Source organism: Pseudophryne corroboree, chromosome 8 (assembly GCF_028390025.1).
Source record: "Pseudophryne corroboree isolate aPseCor3 chromosome 8, aPseCor3.hap2, whole genome shotgun sequence".
Taxonomy (NCBI): domain Eukaryota; kingdom Metazoa; phylum Chordata; class Amphibia; order Anura; family Myobatrachidae; genus Pseudophryne; species Pseudophryne corroboree.
Genome location: NC_086451.1, coordinates 118,408,066 through 118,429,367, shown reverse-complemented (window position 1 = coordinate 118,429,367; position 21,302 = coordinate 118,408,066). Strand labels below are relative to the sequence as shown.

Genomic DNA, 21,302 nt, shown 5'->3' with positions numbered 1-21,302 from the left:
TGAAGTAGCAGAGGTGTCGGTGACAACTGGAACCACAATAGGTTGGTTGATGTGAAATGCGGACACCACTTTAGGAAGAAATCTCTTACGAGTCCCGAGTTCAGCTCTGTCCTCATGGAAAATTAAATAGGGACTTTTGTGAGACAAAGCCCCCAGCTCCGACACACATCTTGCTGAAGCAAAGGCCAACAGTGTGAGTCTTCCACGCAAGATTTTACGTCCACCTCCTGTAAAGGCTCATACCAGTCCGATTGGAGGAACTGCAGGACCAGATTGAGATCCTAAGGTGCCGTGGGAGGCACAAATGGAGGTTGGATGTGCCAAACGCCTTTCAAGAACGTCTGGACCTCAGGGAGAGAAGCCAATTGTTTCTTAAAGAAAATGGACACGTCGAAATCTGGACTTTTATGGAGCCCAGACGCAGGCACACATCCACACCTGCCTGCAGAAAAAGTCCCAGATGAAATTCCACCGCAGAATTTCTGCTCTCACACCAAGAGACGTATTTCTTCCAAATACGATGGTAATTCTTAGCAGTTATCCCCTTCTTGGATTAAATCATAGTCGGGATAACCTTGTTAGGGGTCCCTCTCCTGGCTAGAATCAGCCATTCAACTTCCATGCTGTTAGACGTAGCCACGGTAAGTCCTGATAAACGAACGGGCCCTGTTGCAGAAGATCCTCACGAAGAGGTAGAGGTCATGGATCTTCGATGAGCATCTCCAAAAGGTCCGCGTACCAGGCCCTTCTTGGCCAGTCCGGAGCAATGAGTATTGCTTGAACCCTTTCCCTTTTTATTTGTTTTAGAATTCTTGGGATCAGAGGAAGTGGAGGAAACACGTACACCATCTGATAAACCCATGGAGTTGTCAGGGCGTCTATCGCCACCGCCAGTGGGTCTCTCGACCTGGAACAATACCGCCTGAGCTTCTTGTTGAGACGAGAGGTCATTATGTCTATCTGTGGGTATCCCCATCGACTTGTCAAGCACCTGAACACTTCCGGGTGAAGGCCCCACTCCCCCGGGTGCAGGTCGTGTCTGCTGAGGAAGTCTGCTTCCCAGTTGTCTACTCCTGGAATTAAGACTGCTGACAACGCCACAGCATTTTTCTGCCCAGAGGAGAATTCTTGACACCCGACATTGCTGCTCTGTCCTGTGTTTACGTACGTTACTGCCGTCACATTGACCGACTGGACCTGAACTGCCCGATCTTGACGATGTGAGGCCTGCAGAAGGGCATTGTATACAGCCCTGAATTCCAGAATGTTGATTGGAAGGATGACTTCCTGACTTGCCCATCTTCCCTGAAACTGCACCCTGAGTGACTGCTCCCCAACCTCTGAGGCTTGCGTCTGTGGTTAACAAAATCCAGTTCTGAATTCCAAACTCCGTCCTGCGACGAGGTGATGAAGACTGTAACCACCACAGAAGGGAGATCCTGGGCTTTTACAACCTGTCAGAGTCAGTCAGACTGCAGGATATGTGCCAGAGATCGCTTTTGCGGACAAATGGGAGGGGATCGAGACGTTGTTTTGGGGACAGAGTCTCTGCTCAAAAACTCATCCACAGTCTGTTTTAAGTATTGCGTCTCTTTCTCATTGCGGAACAATGTTGTAGAAAGAGTTGAGATCATTCCTTTAAGAGAATTAACCCATTCCGGTCCAGCCTTGCTAGTCTGTGAACCCCGAGTACCCAGTAGTGAGCCCCCAGGTGAAGAGGAACATTCTGCAGTACAAGAGACACACTCTTTGCCTGACAATGCAAATGTGACAGCACACACACACACACACACACAGGAATGGTTAAGCACAATTAACCCACAAAGAGCCCTTCAGGAGACAGTTGTTTCGAGCCAGCCCCCACGGTGTCCTTATCGCCAATGCCAAGCTTAGCCGGGTCGCAGACCAAGTACCCTGATAGGGGACTTAATACACTAATAGTCACTCCCCCCCCTATGACCCCCTGGTATTGCTGAGGTAATCTGGAGTCACAATGTAGGAGCTGCACGTCCCTGTCCTGTCAGCGTCTGTGTCCACTGCAAAGGGAAAATGGCGCTGAGCTGCTGGATCCTCTCGTAGTGAAGCCCCACCCCTTTAATGGCGCAGTCTTCCTGCTTTTTTATACTGGCTGAGGAATCTGGTGCTTAAAATGGAGAAAACCATTTTACGGCTGTTGTGCCAGTATAGGTACTGAGTACAGTGTACGGGGACGCAGTTGTGTACTGTGTCCGGAGACGCATTCTGCCCAGTGTAGGAGCCGTGCGTCTCCGTACCCTCATGCCGCCATAATGGCCGGTGCCCCGCTAGCCGGGATGCCGGCTCAGTACTCGCCACTCTTCTGGCTCTGTTAGGGCTGGCGGCGTGCTGCGGGAATGTATGCTCGCGAATAGTTCCCTCAGGACCTCAGTGTCCTGCCAGCGGGGAGCAGGACCATTAACCCTTCAAAAGGTTGGGCCATTCTCTCCCCCCTCCCCCTCCCTAAGTCCCACGAAGCAGGCAGGCTGGTGCCAACCATCCCTGCCTAAAAATAACAAACCTAGAAAATAAATGCAGAACACTCTTCAGGAGCTTCCTTCAGCGTGACAGGCTCCCCCTGGCACATTTTCTAAACAGAGTCTGGTAGGAGGGGCATAGAGGGAGGAGCCAGCCCACACTATCAAATTCTTAAAGTGCCCATGGCTCCTAGTGGACCCCTCTATACCCCATGGTACTAAATGGAACCCCAGTATCCTCTAGGACATAAGAGAAATCAGTATTTATTAGAAGGATAACTACACCTAAAGCTGAAGTTCGTGTGTGACATGGAGCCCCAAGCTAATCATTATGCATGCATTTTATTTACCCAGGAGGTTCACCATTTTTCCTCATCTTGTGCCCACTTTCATACTATAGGATTCTACATGGAACATTCATTTTTTACTGATGCACCACTAGACATCACTGCAATGTACAGTTAACATTACAGTTTAATAGGTTAGGCAATAGTCGCTTGTTTTTCTGCATACATCTATAGGGTGCGAGGAAAAGGAGCAAAGCTTTTGGTTGCAAAGCATCTTTTGCCAAAAAATGTATGCCAATACAAACTGACATGCTACCTAAATGTATTAAACACCGGAACAGGGGCTATGGAAGGAGCCCGTCCCTGCGATGTCTTAAAAGTTAAGTAGTTACTAATGTAAACATTTCTCCTTCGGGATCCTCTGCTGTGGCCATTGCAGGGGAGGGGATCCCACAGAACCCTCTCACGGTAAGTTCTGTGTTATGTAGTCCATAGGCTTCAGCAGAAAACACTTACTTCTGCAATCAGAAACAGAGGGACCGCTGCAAATCGGAGGTGAATGCTGCAGTCTCCCCATATTAATTCCTAGGGATAATTAACCGTTTAAGGTATAGCCTGCAAATATTTGATACATAGGCCCACTGGTGAGTTTGAATGCAAGAACAATTTTTGATGTAAAGTGACATTTCATGGTGATAAAGTACCAGCCAATCAGCTCCTAACTTCAATATTACAGGCTGGGTTTGAAAAATGACAGGAGTTGGGTGGTTGGTACTTTATTACTTTTCAAGGCCCATACTGTCCATAAGCTGCAGACTGAGAACTGAAACAAAAACACATGATTTAGAGAATAGCTCTCACCGCAATAATCTAGTTGGGGCATCCAGAGTCTGTAAAATGTCTGGCTTTGGCACATTGTGTGCAACACTTTTAACTTCTGGGTATAGCATCTGAATGCAGCGACTTGGTAATTGAACGGGTCCGCAGGGTTGGCAAAGCCCCTACTACTCCATCCTCTCGGCCATAGGTGATCTTATTCAAGTGTTTAATGTACCTGCACAAAATGGCTTTCTGGACAGCTTCACGTTTCCTTTAACGTGGGAAGGGCACATATTGTACATCTTCCAGGATTATTCCAGAGCAAAAAATACCTTTGCATCTGCATCTCTTCTAAAGGCTAAGCGTAAATTTGCATTAATATACCCAGCTCGTTTATGTATATTTGATGGCTCCACATATAAGGACTTCACTAATCCAGCAGATGCAGTAGCCTTCCTGAAAAAGGAAAGGAAATAAAATCGACATTTCTGACGTTCCGAATATCTCTTCTTGATTTGCAAAGATGTTGTCCTGGATTGCCTGTTTTGTCTAGTAAGCAGTTTGGGGTATTATGTTCATAAGAGGGTTAAAGGGAAACCTGTCAGGTCTACGATAAATTCTTATGTGGACGACTAACCTGAAAGTAATATTAACACATTGAAAGTAATCATACTAATACACACATACTATTAACACACTGAAAGTAATCTTGCAGGTTGGCTAAAAATCCTAGAGACTTAAGGTGGATACACACTGAGATTTTGGCTCTTTGATTTTGACTATGGGGGTCATTTAGAGTTGATCGCTAGCTGCAGTTGTTCGCAGCGCAGTGATCAGGCTAAAAGTCGGCATTCCTGCGCATGTGTACGCACCACAATGCGCAGGCGTGTCGTTTCTGGGTGTCAACTGACCGTTTTCAGGGAGTGCTTAGAAAAAAGCAGGCGTGGCTGGGCGGGTGTGAGACGTCAAAAGCCGTCCCTCCGTCGTTAGAATCAACGCACACGGAGTGTAACTACAGGGCTGGTCTTTTGCACAAAAAGATTTTGCAAGTGCTCTGCTGCACAAGCATTCGCAGTTCTGCAAAGCAAAAATACACTCCCCAGTGGGCGGTGACAATGCGTTTGCACGGCTGCTAAAAGTAGCCAGCGTGCCATCAACTAGGAATGACCCCCTATGTGCTTGCGATATTGGCTATATGCGATTTTGGCTTTGTCCTAGATATTCAAAACTGACTTTCCTGCACAGCCTATCTAGCCTTGCAACACCGACCCCGCGGGAGTGCGCATCAGGATCGCAATGTGGCTAACACCTTGCGATTTGCACTAACTTTTCTTCGATTTTTACTATACAGTCAAAACCGCAAGGAGAGCTCACCATGTGTACACCCCTTACAAATAGATCAGTTCCAATTTAAGCTAGGTTTGTCTGCAGCGAATCTAGACTTCTATAAACCCACCTTAAGTTTTAATAACTCAGTGAATTATTAGAGGGACCCTGAGGTCAACTGGATTTCATCCTTTAAACTACTTAAACGATATCTCAGATCGTTTAAGATCTGTCCCAGATAGTTAAGAGCCAAGTACCAATTTGTTCTTGCTATTATTGTAACAGTATGTTACTTGCATTTTTTTCATTGTTGTAACTTAGATAAATAAATGCTTATCCTTTTTGAAATGTCCTGTGTCAGTCTCCATATTTAACACATTGTATCCCAGAACCAGATCAACTGAGTTTTCATCCGAAATCACCAGAATAGAATAGATTACGCTTGTTTCTAATTTCCTACTGCCTAGAGCACAGGTTCTCAAACTCGGTCCTCAGGACCCCACACAGTGCATGTTTTGCAGGTCTCCTCACAGAATCACAAGTGAAATAATTAGCTCCACCTGTGGGCCTTTTAAAATGTGTCAGTGAGTAATTAATACACATGTGCACTTGCTGGGTTACCTGCAAAACATTCACTGTGTGGGGTCCTGAGGACAGAGTTTGAGAACCACTGGCCTAGAGTTTTAGAGTCTGGTATAAAGCCAGTGTTCATCTCAGGTCATGCTCTAGTCTGGTTTGAACTGTGCAGGGGCAGATTGGGATCAAAAACCAGCCCAGGATATTTATGGAAGCAGCCTAATAGGGGTGGGGTCTGTTCAGGGGGTGGAGTCTCAAGTGGGTAGGATTACTGCTCAGAAGGCCTGACTATATGCAGGTACTGAAAGTGTGTGCATCTCTCTCCCCAGAGCCCAGCACTCCTGATAAACGTTACAACAGCCCCAATGCCATACTAAAGAAGTTAGGCAATTTTTTTTTAGGCGTGGCACTCACCGGACTTATACATACAAATAAAGACACTGCACTACCACCAGCACAGTACTAACGTTTCAAAGTTTAATCCGTCATCAGAGTATTCAGAGTATGTGCGGGTGGAGTAATTCAGAGAATTCCTCCATAGTTTTGGAAAAACCCGCAGCCCATTCTAAATGTTGTTTGCGGGATTCCACCATTTCCTTAGTAAAATTTGCCAGGGCATTTTCCCATGACCCGGACGGACCACTGCTCCCAGGTTGATCGTCCATTCCCAAACTTGTATCACACACCCCGGAGCTGCCAACATTAGTGCTCTTATTTTCCCCCACATTTGGAACATACTTAACAAGTCTTTGTGGTCTTGGTTGGTACTTTAGACATGTTAAAACATACACACACCAATCAGCAGTACTTTCACCCTATTAGAATAGGAGGAGAAAGACCGTAGGGATATAGGGAGCAATGAAGAATATGGAGTCACACAGCTGGAATTATATTAAAAAACAAACCCAAAAAAAAATAAAAAAAAAACATTTAAACCAGCCTGACGTTTACAACCCTCACACCACCAACTGTTGATACAGCTTGAGTTGACCGGGTTGAGAAATCCTGGTGCTCCTCCTCCGCAGGACCTGTCAGCAGTGTCCCTTGGAAGATAAAATGTGTAGTTTTGGATAAATTTGATTCAGAAAGATCTCCGCAGCAAAGCCCTTATAAAACTCCTTTCTGCAAGCAGTGCCAGTAATGACTAACATGTTAGAAGTAAGCATCAGCTCCTATCCACTGCACCTAAAGTAAAATAATGCCATACAATTTAAGTCTCTAGTTCCCCTTCTGTGACAAGACTCTGAACATTTCCCCCCCCCCTCCCCAGAGAGGAACAGCCCACTCAATCTGCGTGCCCGACAAGAAAGTCAAAATGGCCACAACTGATTTTTTTTATAGTCACCTTGCAGCCAGTCTGTCAGCGCAGAGACTATACTCCACTGCCTTCTGTTATCCCGTGCACCCCCATGGAACCCCCATGTCCACCCCCCTCAGCGGCTCTGTACCCACGCACCATACCACTTTTACCTCTACTCTTTCCCTCCCTACCCCGCTGTCTGCTGTAACCGCCGCTCCAAAGCCTTCTGGTCCCGCCGTGGCTTGTCCTGGCTGCCTGCACCGCTCGGTCACCGCCTGCTTCAGCAGGGACCGCAGCGGCTCTGCCATTTTAAACTCACACTGGGGAGATGAACATCTGCGGCTGCTGGGGGGCGGAGTAGGGGGAAATATGGCCACCTTGCTGCCCCCTAACCGGCGCTTGCCAGTTACTCACTGTTCTGCCGATCTTCTGAGAGAGATACAGATCCCTTCCACTGGGATCTTTGTCTGTCCTATACTGCGAAGTATAGTTGTGGGAGCTTTTTACCCTCCTTTCAGACAGGCTGGATCAGCCCACTTATTTATTACAAGAATATAATAAATTATCTTATGAAACAGGAGCTCCTTTCCTGTGCTGCTACCTCCAGCACAGTTTTTCAAACTGGAGGGATGGGGGGGGGGGGGGCGGGGTGAAGGGGGAGGAGCCAGCTGTGCATATTTTCTTTAATAAAAATTGTGCTATCTCCGGTCTGCATCCTTCACACCCAGCAGTCTGGTTCTCCAGTGTCCCCTAGTGGATGAGCGAGAAAATGGGATTTAAGCCCATAAGAGCTTCATCATTCCACTTCTCTCTACATTACTTACAAGAAGAAAAAAAGATAAGATTTTAAACCTACCAGTAAATCTTTTTCTCCTAGTCCGTAGAGGATGCTGGGGACTCCGTAAGGACCATTGGGTATAGACGGGCTCCGCAGGAGACATGGGCACCTATAAAGAACTTTTAGTATGGGTGTGCACTGGCTCCTCCCTCTATGCCCCTCCTCCAGACCTCAGTTAGAGAACTGTGCCCAGAGGAGATGGACAACACGAGGAAAGGATTTTGTTAATCTAAGGGCAAGATTCATACCAGCCCACACCAATCATACCATATAACCTGGAATACCCAAAGCCAGTTAACAGTATGAACAAACAGCACCGGTCCAAGACCGATTCCAACTGTAACATAACCCTTATGTAAGCAATAACTATAACTATATACAAGTCTTGCAGATCTTCCGCACTGGGACGGGCGCCCAGCATCCTCTACGGACTAGGAGAAAAAGATTTACCGGTAGGTTTAAAATCTTATTTTCTCCTACGTCCTAGAGGATGCTGGGGACTCCGTAAGGACCATGGGGTTTATACCAAAGCTCCCAATCGGGCGGGAGAATGCGGATGACTCTGTAGCACCGACTGAGCAAATGCTAGGTCCTCATCAGCCAGGGTATCAAACTTGCAGAATTTAGCAAAAGTGTTTGAACCCGACCAAGTTGCCGCTCGGCAAAGCTGTAATGCCGAGACGCCTCGGGCAGCCGCCCAAGAAGAGCCCACCTTCCTAGTGGAATGGGCCTTTACTGAATGTGGTAACGGCAATCCAGCCGTAACATAAGCCTGCTGAATCGTGTTACAGATCCAGCGAGCAATAGTCTGCTTTGAAGCAGGCGCGCCAATCTTGTTGGCTGCATACAGTTTTCCTAATTGTAGCCGTCCTGGCTACATAAATCTTTAAGGCCCTGACTACATCCAGGGACATGGAATCCTCCAAGTCACTCGTAGCCACAGGCACCACGATAGGTTGGTTCATATGAAATTAAGACACCACCTTAGGTAAAAATTGAGGACGAGTCCTCAATTCTGCTCTATCCATATGAAAAATCAAGTAGGGGCTCCTGTGAGACAATGCCGCCAATTCAGACACCCGCCTTGCCGAAGCTAAGGCCAATAACATGACCACCTTCCAGGTGAGATATTTCAACTCAACCGTTTTAAGGGGTTCAAACCAGTGTGACTTAAGGAACTGTAACACCACGTTCAGGTCCCATGGCGCCACTGGGGCCACAAAAGGAGGCTGGATGTGTAGCACTCCCTTCACAAAAGTCTGGACTTCTGGAAGAGAAGCCTATTCCTTCTGAAAGAATATCGATAAGGCCGAAATCTGTACCTTAACAGAGCCTAACTTCAGGCCCATATCCACTCCTGTCTGTAGAAAGTGGAGAAAACGGCCCAGGTGGAAATCTTCCGTAGGAGCATTCTTGGCTTCACACCAAGATACATACTTCCTCCAGATACGGTGATAATGTTTCGCCGTCACCTCCTTCCTAGCCTTTATTAGAGTAGGTATGACCTCCTCCGGAATACTCTTCTCAGCTAGGATCCGGCGTTCAACCGCCATGCCGTCAAACGTAACCGCGGTAAGTCTTGGAACGTGCAGGGACCCTGCTGTAACTGGTCCTCCCTTAGCGGAAGAGGCTAAGGATCTTCTGCGAGCATCTCCTGAAGGTCCAAGTACCATGCACTTCAAAGCCAGTCTGGAACAATGAGTATTGTCTGTACTCTTTTCCGTCTTATGATCCTCAACACCTTTGTGATGAGAGGCAGAGGAGGAAACACATAGACCGACTGGAACACCCATGGCGTTACCAGAGCGTCTACTGCTATTGCCTGAGGGTCCCGGGACGTGGCACAGTACCTCCAAAGCTTCTTGTTGAGGTGCGACGCCATCATGTCTATTTGAGGAACTCCCCAGAGACCCGTTATCTCTGCAAAGACTTCTTGATGAAGTCCCCACTCTCCTGGATGGAGATCGTGTCTGCTGAGGAAGTCTGCTTCCCAGTTGTCCACTCCCGGAATGAAGACAGCTGACAGAACGCTTACGTGATTTTCCGCCCAGCGAAGAATCCTGGTGGCTTCCGCCATCGCGACTCTGCTCCTTGTTCCGCCTTGGCGGTTCACATGAGCCATGGCTGTGACATTGTCTGATTGAATCAGAAGCGGTAGGTTGCGAAGAAGACCCTCCGCTTCTTGAAGGCCGTTGTATATGGCCCTTAATTCCAGTACGTTGATGTGCAGACAGGACTCCTGGCTTGACAATAGTCCTTGAAAGTTTCTTCCTTGGGTGACTGCTCCCCATCCTCGGAGGCTCGCGTCCGTGGTTACCAGAACCCAGTCCTGAATGCCGAACCTGCGACCCTGTAGAAGGTGAGCACTTTGCAGCCACCATAGGAGAGACACCCTGGCCCTGGGGGACAGTGTTATTTTCTGATGTATTTGTAGATGGGACCCGGACCACTTGTCCAGAAGGTCCCATTGAAACGTTCTCGCATGGAACCTGCCGAAGGGAATGGCCTCGTAGGCTGCCACCATTTTCCCCAGAACTCGAGTGCATTGATGAACGGACACTCTTTTTGGCTTTAGCAGGTCTCTGACCATGTTCTGGAGGTCCTGGTCTTTTTCCAACGGGAGAAAAACCTTCTTTCGTTCCGTGTCTAGCATCATGCCTAGGAACGATAGTCGAATTGTTGGAACCAACTGTGACTTTGGCAGATTGAGAATCCAACCGTGTTGCTGGATCACTCTCAGAGAGAGTGACACGTTCTTCAGTAATCGATCTTTTGATCTCGCCTTTATCAGGAGATCGTCCAAGTATGGGATAATTGTGACTCCCTGCCTGCGCAGGATCACCATCATTTCCGCCATTATCTTGGTGAAAATCCTCAGGGCCGTTGAAAGCCCAAACGGCAACGTCTGAAACTGGAAATGACAATCCTGTACCGCGAATCTCAGGTACTCCTGATGAGCGGGATATATGGGGACATGAAGGTAAGCATCCTTTATGTCCAGTGACACCATAAAATCCCCCCTTCCAGGCTGGCTATTACAGCTCGGAGTGATTCCATCTTGAATTTGAAAACGTTTCAAGTACAGATTTAGGGATTTTAGATTTAAAATGGGCCTGACCGAACCATCCGGCTTCGGGACCACAAAGAGGGTCGAATAGTACCCTTTTCCCGGTTGGCTCAGGGGAACCCCTATAATCACTTGCTGTTGACACAGCATTTGAATTGCAGCTAACACTACTTCCCGCTCTGGGGTAGAAGCTGGTAAGGCCGACTTGAAAAATCGGCGTGGGGGCACCTCTTCGAATTCCAGCTTGTAGCCTTGGGAAACTATCTACATCTGACCGAACCCAGACCTGGCTGAAGAGTCGAAGGCGTGCCCCCACCGGTGCGGACTCCCGCAGGGGAGCCCCAGCGTCATGCGGTGAGTTTTGTAGAAGCCGGGGAGGACTTCTGTTCCTGGGAACCCGCCGCGGCAGGTGTTCTTTTCCCTCTACCCTTACCTCTGGCAAGGAAGGAGGAGCCCCGATCTCTTCTGGGCTTTTGCGACCGAAAGGACTGCATCTGATACTGTGGAGTTTTCTTTTGCTGTTGGGGAACAAAAGGTACAAAGGTAGATTTACCTGCGGTAGCTGTGGAAACCAGGTCCATGAGCCCATCCCCAAACACATCACCCTTATAGGGTAAAACCTCCATATGCTTTTTTGAATCCGCATCACCCGTCTATTGGCGGGTCCATAAGGATCGTCTCGCTGAAATAGCAATGGCATTGGCTCTGGAACCCAACAATCCAATGTCTCTTTGAGCGTCTCTCATATATAAGACTGCGTCTTTAATATGTGCTAAAGTTAGCAAAATAGTATCCCTATCTAGGGTATCAAGGTCAGCTGACAGGGTATCTGTCCAAGCTGCAACTGCACTACATACCCGTGCCGACGCAATTGCCGGTCTAAATAAAGTACCAGTATGTGTATAAAATAAGAATTTACTTACCGATAATTCTATTTCTCGGAGTCCGTAGTGGATGCTGGGGTTCCTGAAAGGACCATGGGGAATAGCGGCTCCGCAGGAGACAGGGCACAAAAGTAAAGCTTTCCGATCAGGTGGTGTGCACTGGCTCCTCCCCCTATGACCCTCCTCCAAGCCAGTTAGGTACTGTGCCCGGACGAGCGTACACAATAAGGGAGGAATTTTGAATCCCGGGTAAGACTCATACCAGCCACACCAATCACACCGTACAACTTGTGATCAAAACCAGTTAACAGTATGATAACAGAGGAGCCTCTGAAAGATGGCTTCTTAACAATAACCCGAATTAGTTAACAATAACTATGTACAATTATTGCAGATAATCCGCACTTGGGATGGGCGCCCAGCATCCACTACGGACTCCGAGAAATAGAATTATCGGTAAGTAAATTCTTATTTTCTCTATCGTCCTAGTGGATGCTGGGGTTCCTGAAAGGACCATGGGGATTATACCAAAGCTCCCAAACGGGCGGGAGAGTGCGGATGACTCTGCAGCACCGAATGAGAGAACTCCAGGTCCTCCTTAGCCAGAGTATCAAATTTGTAAAATTTTACAAACGTGTTCTCCCCTGACCACGTAGCTGCTCGGCAAAGTTGTAATGCCGAGATCCCTCGGGCAGCCGCCCAAGATGAGCCCACCTTCCTTGTGGAGTGGGCCTTTACAGATTTAGGCTGTGGCAGGCCTGCCACAGAATGTGCAAGTTGGATTGTGCTACAGATCCAACGAGCAATCGTCTGCTTAGACGCAGGAGCACCCATCTTGTTGGGTGCATACAATATAAACAACGAGTCAGATTTTCTGACTCCAGCTGTCCTTGCAATATATATTTTTAATGCTCTGACAACGTCCAGTAACTTGGAGTCCTCCAAGTCACTTGTAGCCGCAGGCACTACAATAGGCTGGTTCAGATGAAATGCTGACACCACCTTAGGGAGAAAATGCGGACGAGTCCGCAGTTCTGCCCTGTCCGAATGGAAAATCAGATATGGGCTTTTGTAAGATAAAGTTGCCAGTTCTGACACTCTCCTGGCCGAAGCCAGGGCTAGTAACATGGTCACTTTCCATGTGAGATATTTTAAATCCACCTTTTTTAGTGGTTCAAACCAATGAGATTTTAGAAATTCCAAAACCACATTGAGATCCCACGGTGCCACTGGAGGCACCACAGGAGGCTGTATATGCAGCACTCCCTTAACAAAAGTCTGGACTTCAGGAACTGAAGCCAATTCTTTTTGAAAGAAAATCGACAGGGCCGAAATTTGAACCTTAATAGATCCCAATTTGAGACCCATAGACAATCCTGATTGCAGGAAATGTAGGAATCGACCCAGTTGAAATTCCTCCGTCGGAGCACTCCGATCCTCGCACCACGCAACATATCTTCGCCAAATGCGGTGATAGTGTTGCACGGTTACTTCCTTCCTTGCTTTAATCAAAGTAGGAATGACTTCTTCCGGCATGCCTTTTTCCTTTAGGATCCGGCGTTCAACCGCCATGCCGTCAAACGCAGCCGCGGTAAGTCTTGAAACAGACAGGGACCCTGCTGAAGCAAGTCCCTCCTTAGAGGTAGAGGCCACGGATCTTCCGTGATCATCTCTTGAAGTTCCGGGTACCAAGTCCTTCTTGGCCAATCCGGAACCACTAGTATCGTTCTTACGCCTCTTTGCCGTATAATTCTCAATACTTTTGGTATGAGAGGCAGAGGAGGAAACACATACACCGACTCGTACACCCAAGGCGTTACCAGCGCGTCCACAGCTATTGCCTGCGGATCTCTTGACCTGGCGCAATACCTGTCCAGTTTTTTGTTGAGGCGAGACGCCATCATGTCCACCATTGGTCTTTCCCAACGGGTTACCAGCATGTGGAAGACTTCCGGATGAAGTCCCCACTCTCCCGGGTGAAGGTCGTGTCTGCTGAGGAAGTCTGCTTCCCAGTTGTCCACTCCCGGGATGAACACTGCTGACAGTGCTATCACATGATTCTCTGCCCAGCGAAGAATCCTTGCAGCTTCTGCCATTGCACTCCTGCTTCTTGTGCCGCCCTGTCTGTTCACATGGGCGACTGCCGTGATGTTGTCCGACTGGATCAACACCGGTTTTCCTTGAAGCAGAGGTTCTGCCTGGCTTAGAGCATTGTAGATTGCTCTTAGTTCCAGAATGTTTATGTGAAGAGACGTTTCCAGGCTCGTCCACACTCCCTGGAAGTTTCTTCCTTGTGTGACTGCTCCCCAGCCTCTCAGGCTGGCGTCCGTGGTCACCAGGATCCAATCCTGTATGCCGAATCTGCGGCCCTCCAATAGATGAGCACTCTGCAACCACCACAGAAGAGATACCCTTGTCCTTGGAGACAGGGTTATCCGCTGGTGCATCTGAAGATGCGACCCTGACCATTTGTCTAACAGATCCCTCTGGAAAATTCGTGCATGGAATCTGCCGAATGGAATTGCTTCGTAAGAAGCCACCATTTTTCCCAGGACTCTTGTGCATTGATGTACAGACACCTTTCCTGGTTTTAGGAGGTTCCTGACAAGCTCGGACAACTCCTTGGCTTTTTCCTCCGGGAGAAAAACCTTTTTCTGAACCGTGTCCAGAATCATCCCTAGGAACAGCAGACGAGTTGTCGGCATTAACTGGGAATTTGGAATATTCAGAATCCAGCCGTGCTGTTTTAGCACTTCTTGAGACAGTGCTAATCCCCTCTCTAGCTGTTCTCTGGACCTTGCCCTTATTAGGAGATCGTCCAAGTATGGGATAATTAATACGCCTTTTCTTCGAAGAAGAATCATCATCTCGGCCATTACCTTTGTAAAGACCCGAGGTGCCGTGGACAATCCGAACGGCAGCGTCTGAAACGGATAGTGACAGTTTTGTACAACGAACCTGAGGTACCCCTGGTGTGAGGGGTAAATTGGAACGTGGAGGTACGCATCCTTGATGTCCAAGGACACCATAAAGTCCCCTTCTTCCAGGTTCGCTATCACTGCTCTGAGTGACTCCATTTTGAACTTGAACTTCTTTATGTACAGGTTCAAGGACTTCAGATTTAGAATAGGTCTTACCGAGCCGTCCGGCTTCGGTACCACAAATAGAGTGGAATAATACCCCTTTCCCTGTTGTAGAAGAGGTACCTTGACTATCACCTGCTGAGAGTACAGCTTGTGAATGGCTTCCAAAACCGTCTCCCTTTCGGAGGGGGACGTTGGTAAAGCAGACTTCAGGAAACGGCGAGGCGGATCTGTCTCTAGTTCCAACCTGTACCCCTGAGATATTATCTGCAGGATCCAGGGATCTACCTGCGAGTGAGCCCACTGCGCGCTGAAATGCTTGAGACGACCGCCCACCGCCCCCGAGTCCGCTTGAGAAGCCCCAGCGTCATGCTGAGGCTTTTGTAGAAGCGGGGGAGGGCTTCTGTTCCTGGGAAGGAGCTGCCTGTTGGTGTCTCTTCCCCCTTCCTCTGCCTCGTGGCAGATATGAATATCCCTTTGCTCTCTTGTTTTTAAAGGAACGAAAGGACTGCGGTTGAAAAGTCGGTGTCTTTTTCTGTTGGGGAGTAGCTTGAGGTAAAAAGGTGGATTTCCCGGCTGTAGCCGTGGCCACCAAATCTGATAGACCGACTCCAAATAACTCCTCCCCTTTATACGGCAAAACTTCCATATGCCGTTTTGAGTCCGCATCGCCTGACCACTGTCGCGTCCATAAACTTCTTCTGGCCGAAATGGACATAGCACTTACCCGTGATGCCAGTGTGCAGATATCCCTCTGTGCATCACGCATATAAAGAAATGCATCCTTTATTTGCTCTAAAGACAGTAAAACATTGTCCCTATCCAGGGTATCAATATTTTCAATCAGGGACTCTGACCAAACTACTCCAGCACTGCACATCCAGGCTGACGCTATAGCTGGTCGTAGTATAACACCTGTATGTGTGTATATACTTTTTTGGATATTTTCCATCCTCCTATCTGTTGGATCTTTAAGTGCGGCCGTCTCAGGAGAGGGTAACGCCACTTGTTTAGATAAGCGTGTGAGCGCCTTATCCACCCTAGGAGGTGTTTCCCAGCGCGCCCTAACCTCTGACGGGAAAGGGTATAAAGCTAATAACTTCTTTGAAATTAGCATCTTTTTATCGGGGGCAACCCACGCTTCATCACATACATCATTTAGTTCTTCTGATTCAGGAAAAACTATAGGTAGTTTTTTTACACCCCACATAATACCCTGTTTAGTGGTACCAGTAGTATCAGCTAAATGTAACGCCTCCTTCATTGCCAAAATCATATAACGTGTGGCCCTACTGGAAAATACGGTTGATTCGTCACCGTCGCCACTGGAATCAGTGCCTGTGTCTGGGTCTGTGTCGACCGACTGAGGCAAAGGGCGTTTTACAGCCCCTGACGGTGTTTGAGGCGCCTGGACAGGCACTAACTGATTGTCCGGCCGTCTCATGTCGACAAACGACTGCTTTAGCGTGTTGACACTATCCCGTAATTCCATAAATAAAGGCATCCATTCTGGTGTCGACCCCCTAGGAGGTGACATCCCCATATTTGGCAATTGCTCCGCCTCCACACCAATATCGTCCTCATACATGTCGACACACACGTACCGACACACAGCAGACACACAGGGAATGCTCTTAACGAAGACAGGACCCCACTAGCCCTTTGGGGAGACAGAGGGAGAGTTTGCCAGCACACACCAAAAGCGCTATATATGACAGGGATAGCCTTATAATAAGTGCTCCCTGTATAGCTGCTTTTATAATATAATTTTTGCCACTATTTTGCCCCCCCTCTCTTGTTTTACCCTGTTTCTGTAGTGCAGTGCAGGGGAGAGACCTGGGAGCCGTCCTGACCAGCGGAGCTGTGTAAGGAAAATGGCGCTGTGTGCTGAGGAGATAGGCCCCGCCCCTTTTCCGGCGGGCTAGTCTCCCGCTCTTTAGTGTATTCTGGCAGGGGTTAAATATCTCCATATAGCCCCGGAGGCTATATGTGAGGTATTTTTTAGCCAAATAGGTTTTCATTTGCCTCCCAGGGCGCTCCCCTCCCAGCGCCCTGCACCCTCAGTGACTGCCGTGTGAAGTGTGCTGAGAGGAAAATGGCGCACAGCTGCAGTGCTGTGCGCTACCTTTAGAAGACTGAGGAGTCTTCTGCCGCCGATTCTGGACCTCTTCATGTTTCAGCATCTGCAAGGGGGCCGGCGGCGAGGCTCCGGTGACCATCCAGGCTGTACCTGTGATCGTCCCTCTGGAGCTGATGTCCAGTAGCCAAGAAGCCAATCCATCCTGCACGCAGGTGAGTTCACTTCTTCTCCCCTAAGTCCCTCGTTGCAGTGATCCTGTTGCCAGCAGGACTCACTGTAAAATAAAAAACCTAAGCTAAACTTTCTCTAAGCAGCTCTTTAGGAGAGCCACCTAGATTGCACCCTTCTCGGCCGGGCACAAAAATCTAACTGGCTTGGAGGAGGGTCATAGGGGGAGGAGCCAGTGCACACCACCTGATCGGAAAGCTTTACTTTTGTGCCCTGTCTCCTGCGGAGCCGCTATTCCCCATGGTCCTTTCAGGAACCCCAGCATCCACTAGGACGATAGAGAAATAGACTTTAATGTAGTCTCCTGCCTGCGGTCCGCAGGGTCCTTGAGGGCCGCTGTATCTGGAGACGGCAGCGCCACCTTCTTGGACAGGCGCGATAGAGCCTTGTCCACTATGGGAGAGGATTCCCAACGTGCCCTGTCCTGTGTAGGGAAAGGGTACGCCATAAGAACCCTTTTGGGAATCTGCAGTCTCTTATCTGGAGATTCCCAAGCTTTTTCAAATAACTCATTAAGTTCATGAGATGGAGGAAAGTTTACCAAAGGTTTCTTTTCCTTATACATGCGTACCCTCGTGTCGGAAACAGAGGGGTCGTCTGTGATATGCAAAACATCTTTAATTGCAATAATCATATACTGAATAGTTTTTGCCACCCTAGGGTGCAATCTAGCATCATCATAGTCGACACAGGAATCGGAGTCCGTGTCGGTATCTGTGTCCATAATTTGTGACCAGGGACGCTTTTGAGACCCTGACGGGCCCTGTGAGTCGGTCCAATCCGTGGATTGACCCCCTGATGTCTCCCTGGATTCTGCTTCGTCTAGCCTCTTATGCAATGATGCTACACTTGCATTTAACATATGCCACATATCCATCCATTCCTGAGTCGGCACTACCGACGGGGACACACCACTCATCTCCTCCACCTCCTCCTTTGATAAGCCTTCCGCTTCAGACATGCCGACACGCACGTACCGACCCCCCACACACACAGGGATATAACTAAACGGGAACAATTCCCCAACCAGGCACTTTGGAGAGACAGAGAAAGAGTATGCCAGCACACACCCAGCGCCAAACTGACACTGGAAAACCCAGATAGCGCTTTTAAATATAATGCCAATGCTATTCCCACTCACTGCGCTTGAAATGTGCCCCCCTCCTCTTTTTTTCAGCCATCTGATGCGTTCAGCAGGGGAGAGTCCGGGGAGCCAGCGTTCTCTGCAGCTTCTGTGGAGAAAATGGCGCTGGTTAGTGCTAAGGGATCAAGCTCCGCCCCCTCCAGCGGCAGGCTTCGGTCCCGCTTCAATATCATAAAAATGGCGGGGGATCGTCTATTTGCTGCCTCCGCAGCCTAATATATATATTTGTGGCAAAAACGAGGTTTATTGCTGCCCAGGGCGCCCCCCCTGCGCCCTGCACCCATCTGTGCCTGTGTGTGTTGTGTGGGAGCAATGGCGTGCAGCGTTACCGCATGAATATCTGAAGTCTTCTGCCGCCTTGAAGTCTTCTTTTCTTCTCATACTCACCCGGCTTCTATCTTCCGGCTCTGCGAGGAGGACGGCGGCGCGGCTCCGGGACGAACCCCAGGGTGAGACCTGTGTTCCGACTCCCTCTGGAGCTAATGGTGTCCAGTAGCCTAAGAAGCAAAACCTATGATTTAAGTAAGTTTGCTTCTCTCTCAGTCCCAGGGAGTCGGTTGCCAACAGAGCTCCCTGAAAATCAACCTAACAAAATTCTTTTACACAGAAAACTCAGGAGAGCTCCCTGTAATGCACCCTATCTCCTCCGGGCACAAGATCTAACTGAGGTCTGGAGGAGGGGCATAGAGGGAGGAGCCAGTGCACACCCATACTAAAAGTTCTTTATAGGTGCCCATGTCTCCTGCAGAGCCAGTCTATACCCCATGGTCCTTACGGAGTCCCCAGCATCCTCTAGGACGTAAGAGAAAAAAAAGTTATACCAATTCATTGGACTTCATCTGCTCCCTTGTTGTTAAGAGGTTAAACAAAAAATGATGCACCTCCTATATTTTGATGGAAGGTCCAATATAGCAGAGAGCCATAAAAAGGTTATGAAATTTTATACAAAGTGGGAACCTTTCATTTCCACTATAGATGAATCTACGCGACTACATATTGACAACAAAACATAAGCAGCGTTTACTGCTCTGTTGCTATGCCCAATTTTGACTATGCAATTTTCCTTGAACTCCCCCAGAGTCCAGATTTTGACTCTGTACTTTCGATTTGGTCTATGTACGATTTTGACTAAGTACCAATTTTGACTATACTTTGTACTAGATACTACACTAGATAGTCAATATTGACTTGCCTGCACAGTCAATCTAGCCTTGCGATACCGACCCCATGGCACCACAAGCTGCCAAACACCTTGAGGGGTGTAGTATGGGTTGCCGGAGGCCGAGCTCCCGGCGACCAGCATACCGGCGCCGGGAGCCGACAGCGTGGCGAGCGCAAATGAGCCCCTTGCGGGCTCGCCACGCTGCAGGCACGGTGGCGCGCAACGCTATTTTATTCTCCCTCCAGGGGGTCATGGACCCCCACGAGGGAGAAAAAAGTGTCGGTATGCCGGCTGTCGGGATTCCGGCGCCAGGATCCAGACAGTCGGCATACTGAAGACCACCCCACCTTGAGATGTGCACTGTGTGTACGCCCCTTTAGATGAGACATGCCTTACATTAGACTCCAACATACATATTTACTTCGGGATACTCAAGTTAAAACTTATCAGTTATGCCATTACCTTTATACTTTGTGAGCTGTAGTCTTATTGTTATAGTCACCGTTTTTTTCCTTACCTCCCTCATGTGTTCCTTTTAGTCTTCAGTTTCCTCCCCCATTCATTAAGTTATATATTTACCAGTTACTTACATATTTTCTGCAGCACTTTAGAGATTTGGCCAGTCACATAAGTCCCTGTGCCAATGGAGCTTACAATCTATATTCCTTACCACATGTACACACATTCACGATAAGGTTCATTTTGTTGGGCGCCGATTAACCTACCAGTATATTTTTTGGATTGTGGGAGGAAACCTGAGAACCCGGAGGAAACTGACGCAAGTACGGGGAAAATATACAAACGACACAGTTCGGGCCATGGTGGGAATCGAACCCATGACCTCAGTGCTGTGAGGCAGTAATGCTAACCATTACATCATCCGTATTGCCCATGTTATGTTTCATTGATCTTATAGATTGTTTGGGGGGCACTTTGAAGGTGGTACATAAAGATGTAGATTCTTTGCATATGAATATGGCAGGAAATTTCTCAAATGCACAACTTGAAGTTTCTCACAACTACCAGACATAGGCCCCCCATTTATCAAGCCTTGGAGTGTGATAATTAGCACAGTGATAAAGTATCAACCAGCTTTTAACTTCCATGTCACAGGCGGTGTTTGAAAAATGAGAGGAGCCGATTGGCTGGCACTTTATCACCATGCTATTTATCACTCTCCAAGGCTTGATACATCTGCGTTTGTGTCATTTTATACTTACACACCTTTACATTATACCTTTTGTATTCTTTGTATAAACCACTGACAATTTCCAAAAAAATATTATAGAAAATAAAAAGTCTCTAAAAACACTTTTTGAAGTACAAAGGGTTATTTAAAATATATAGACTAAAATGGACAAAGTTATCAGATACAATTGGAATTACGAAAAGTAATCTAAAAAACGATGTATTAGAGCACTTACGTGGTGCAGGGTAGCTGAATCTTTCAGGATATTTGGTAAGCAAAGTATTTTTTATGTGACTGCGTCCAACTCCATTGACACCTGTGACAAAACACCCAAATATTACACTTCATGAATAAGAAAATAAAAGTCACTGAACATAAAGGTCCCAATTCAGCATTAGTTGCAAGTTTACCAATATATGTGGTTTTTGGGGCACTAGATGCAGAAGTACAGTAATCCAATAAACTTTACACACAGGTGATGTTCTTTATACCTACAGTTGCCAAGATTGGAGATTTTTCTGCAATACTACTTTGATTCCGAAGAATCATTTTACAGGAATGTTCAGGCCCTTTAAGCATTGTATCAGGTGTAGGAGTTTTTTTTCATTTCTAGCTTACAATTGCAACTCTGGCTCCTATTTGCTATGAATAAAGAGCCTGCTTGATGCAAAGGAATCCTAACTGAAATGGCCTTGGATGACAAAGAATGTTTGGGAGGAGAGCTCTCTGGGTGTGCAAAAGGCAGATAGGAAGGGGGTGGGGGGAGGGACCGATAGGTCACAGTGATCTTATAGCAACCACTCCAAGGGCACAACAACCAGCAGTTA

General features: G+C 47.9%; 1 protein-coding gene across 1 annotated transcript in view; it reads right to left on the bottom strand.

Annotated features, from left to right (window-relative positions):
• MPP1 (MAGUK p55 scaffold protein 1) overlaps positions 1-21,302 on the bottom strand; it is a 156,354-nt gene that overhangs the window by 43,826 nt on the left and 91,226 nt on the right. The window contains exon 9 of the mRNA XM_063936896.1: positions 20,711-20,791. Within this exon, the coding sequence (XP_063792966.1) occupies positions 20,711-20,791 (81 nt within the window). The remainder of the gene's footprint in view (positions 1-20,710; positions 20,792-21,302) is intronic.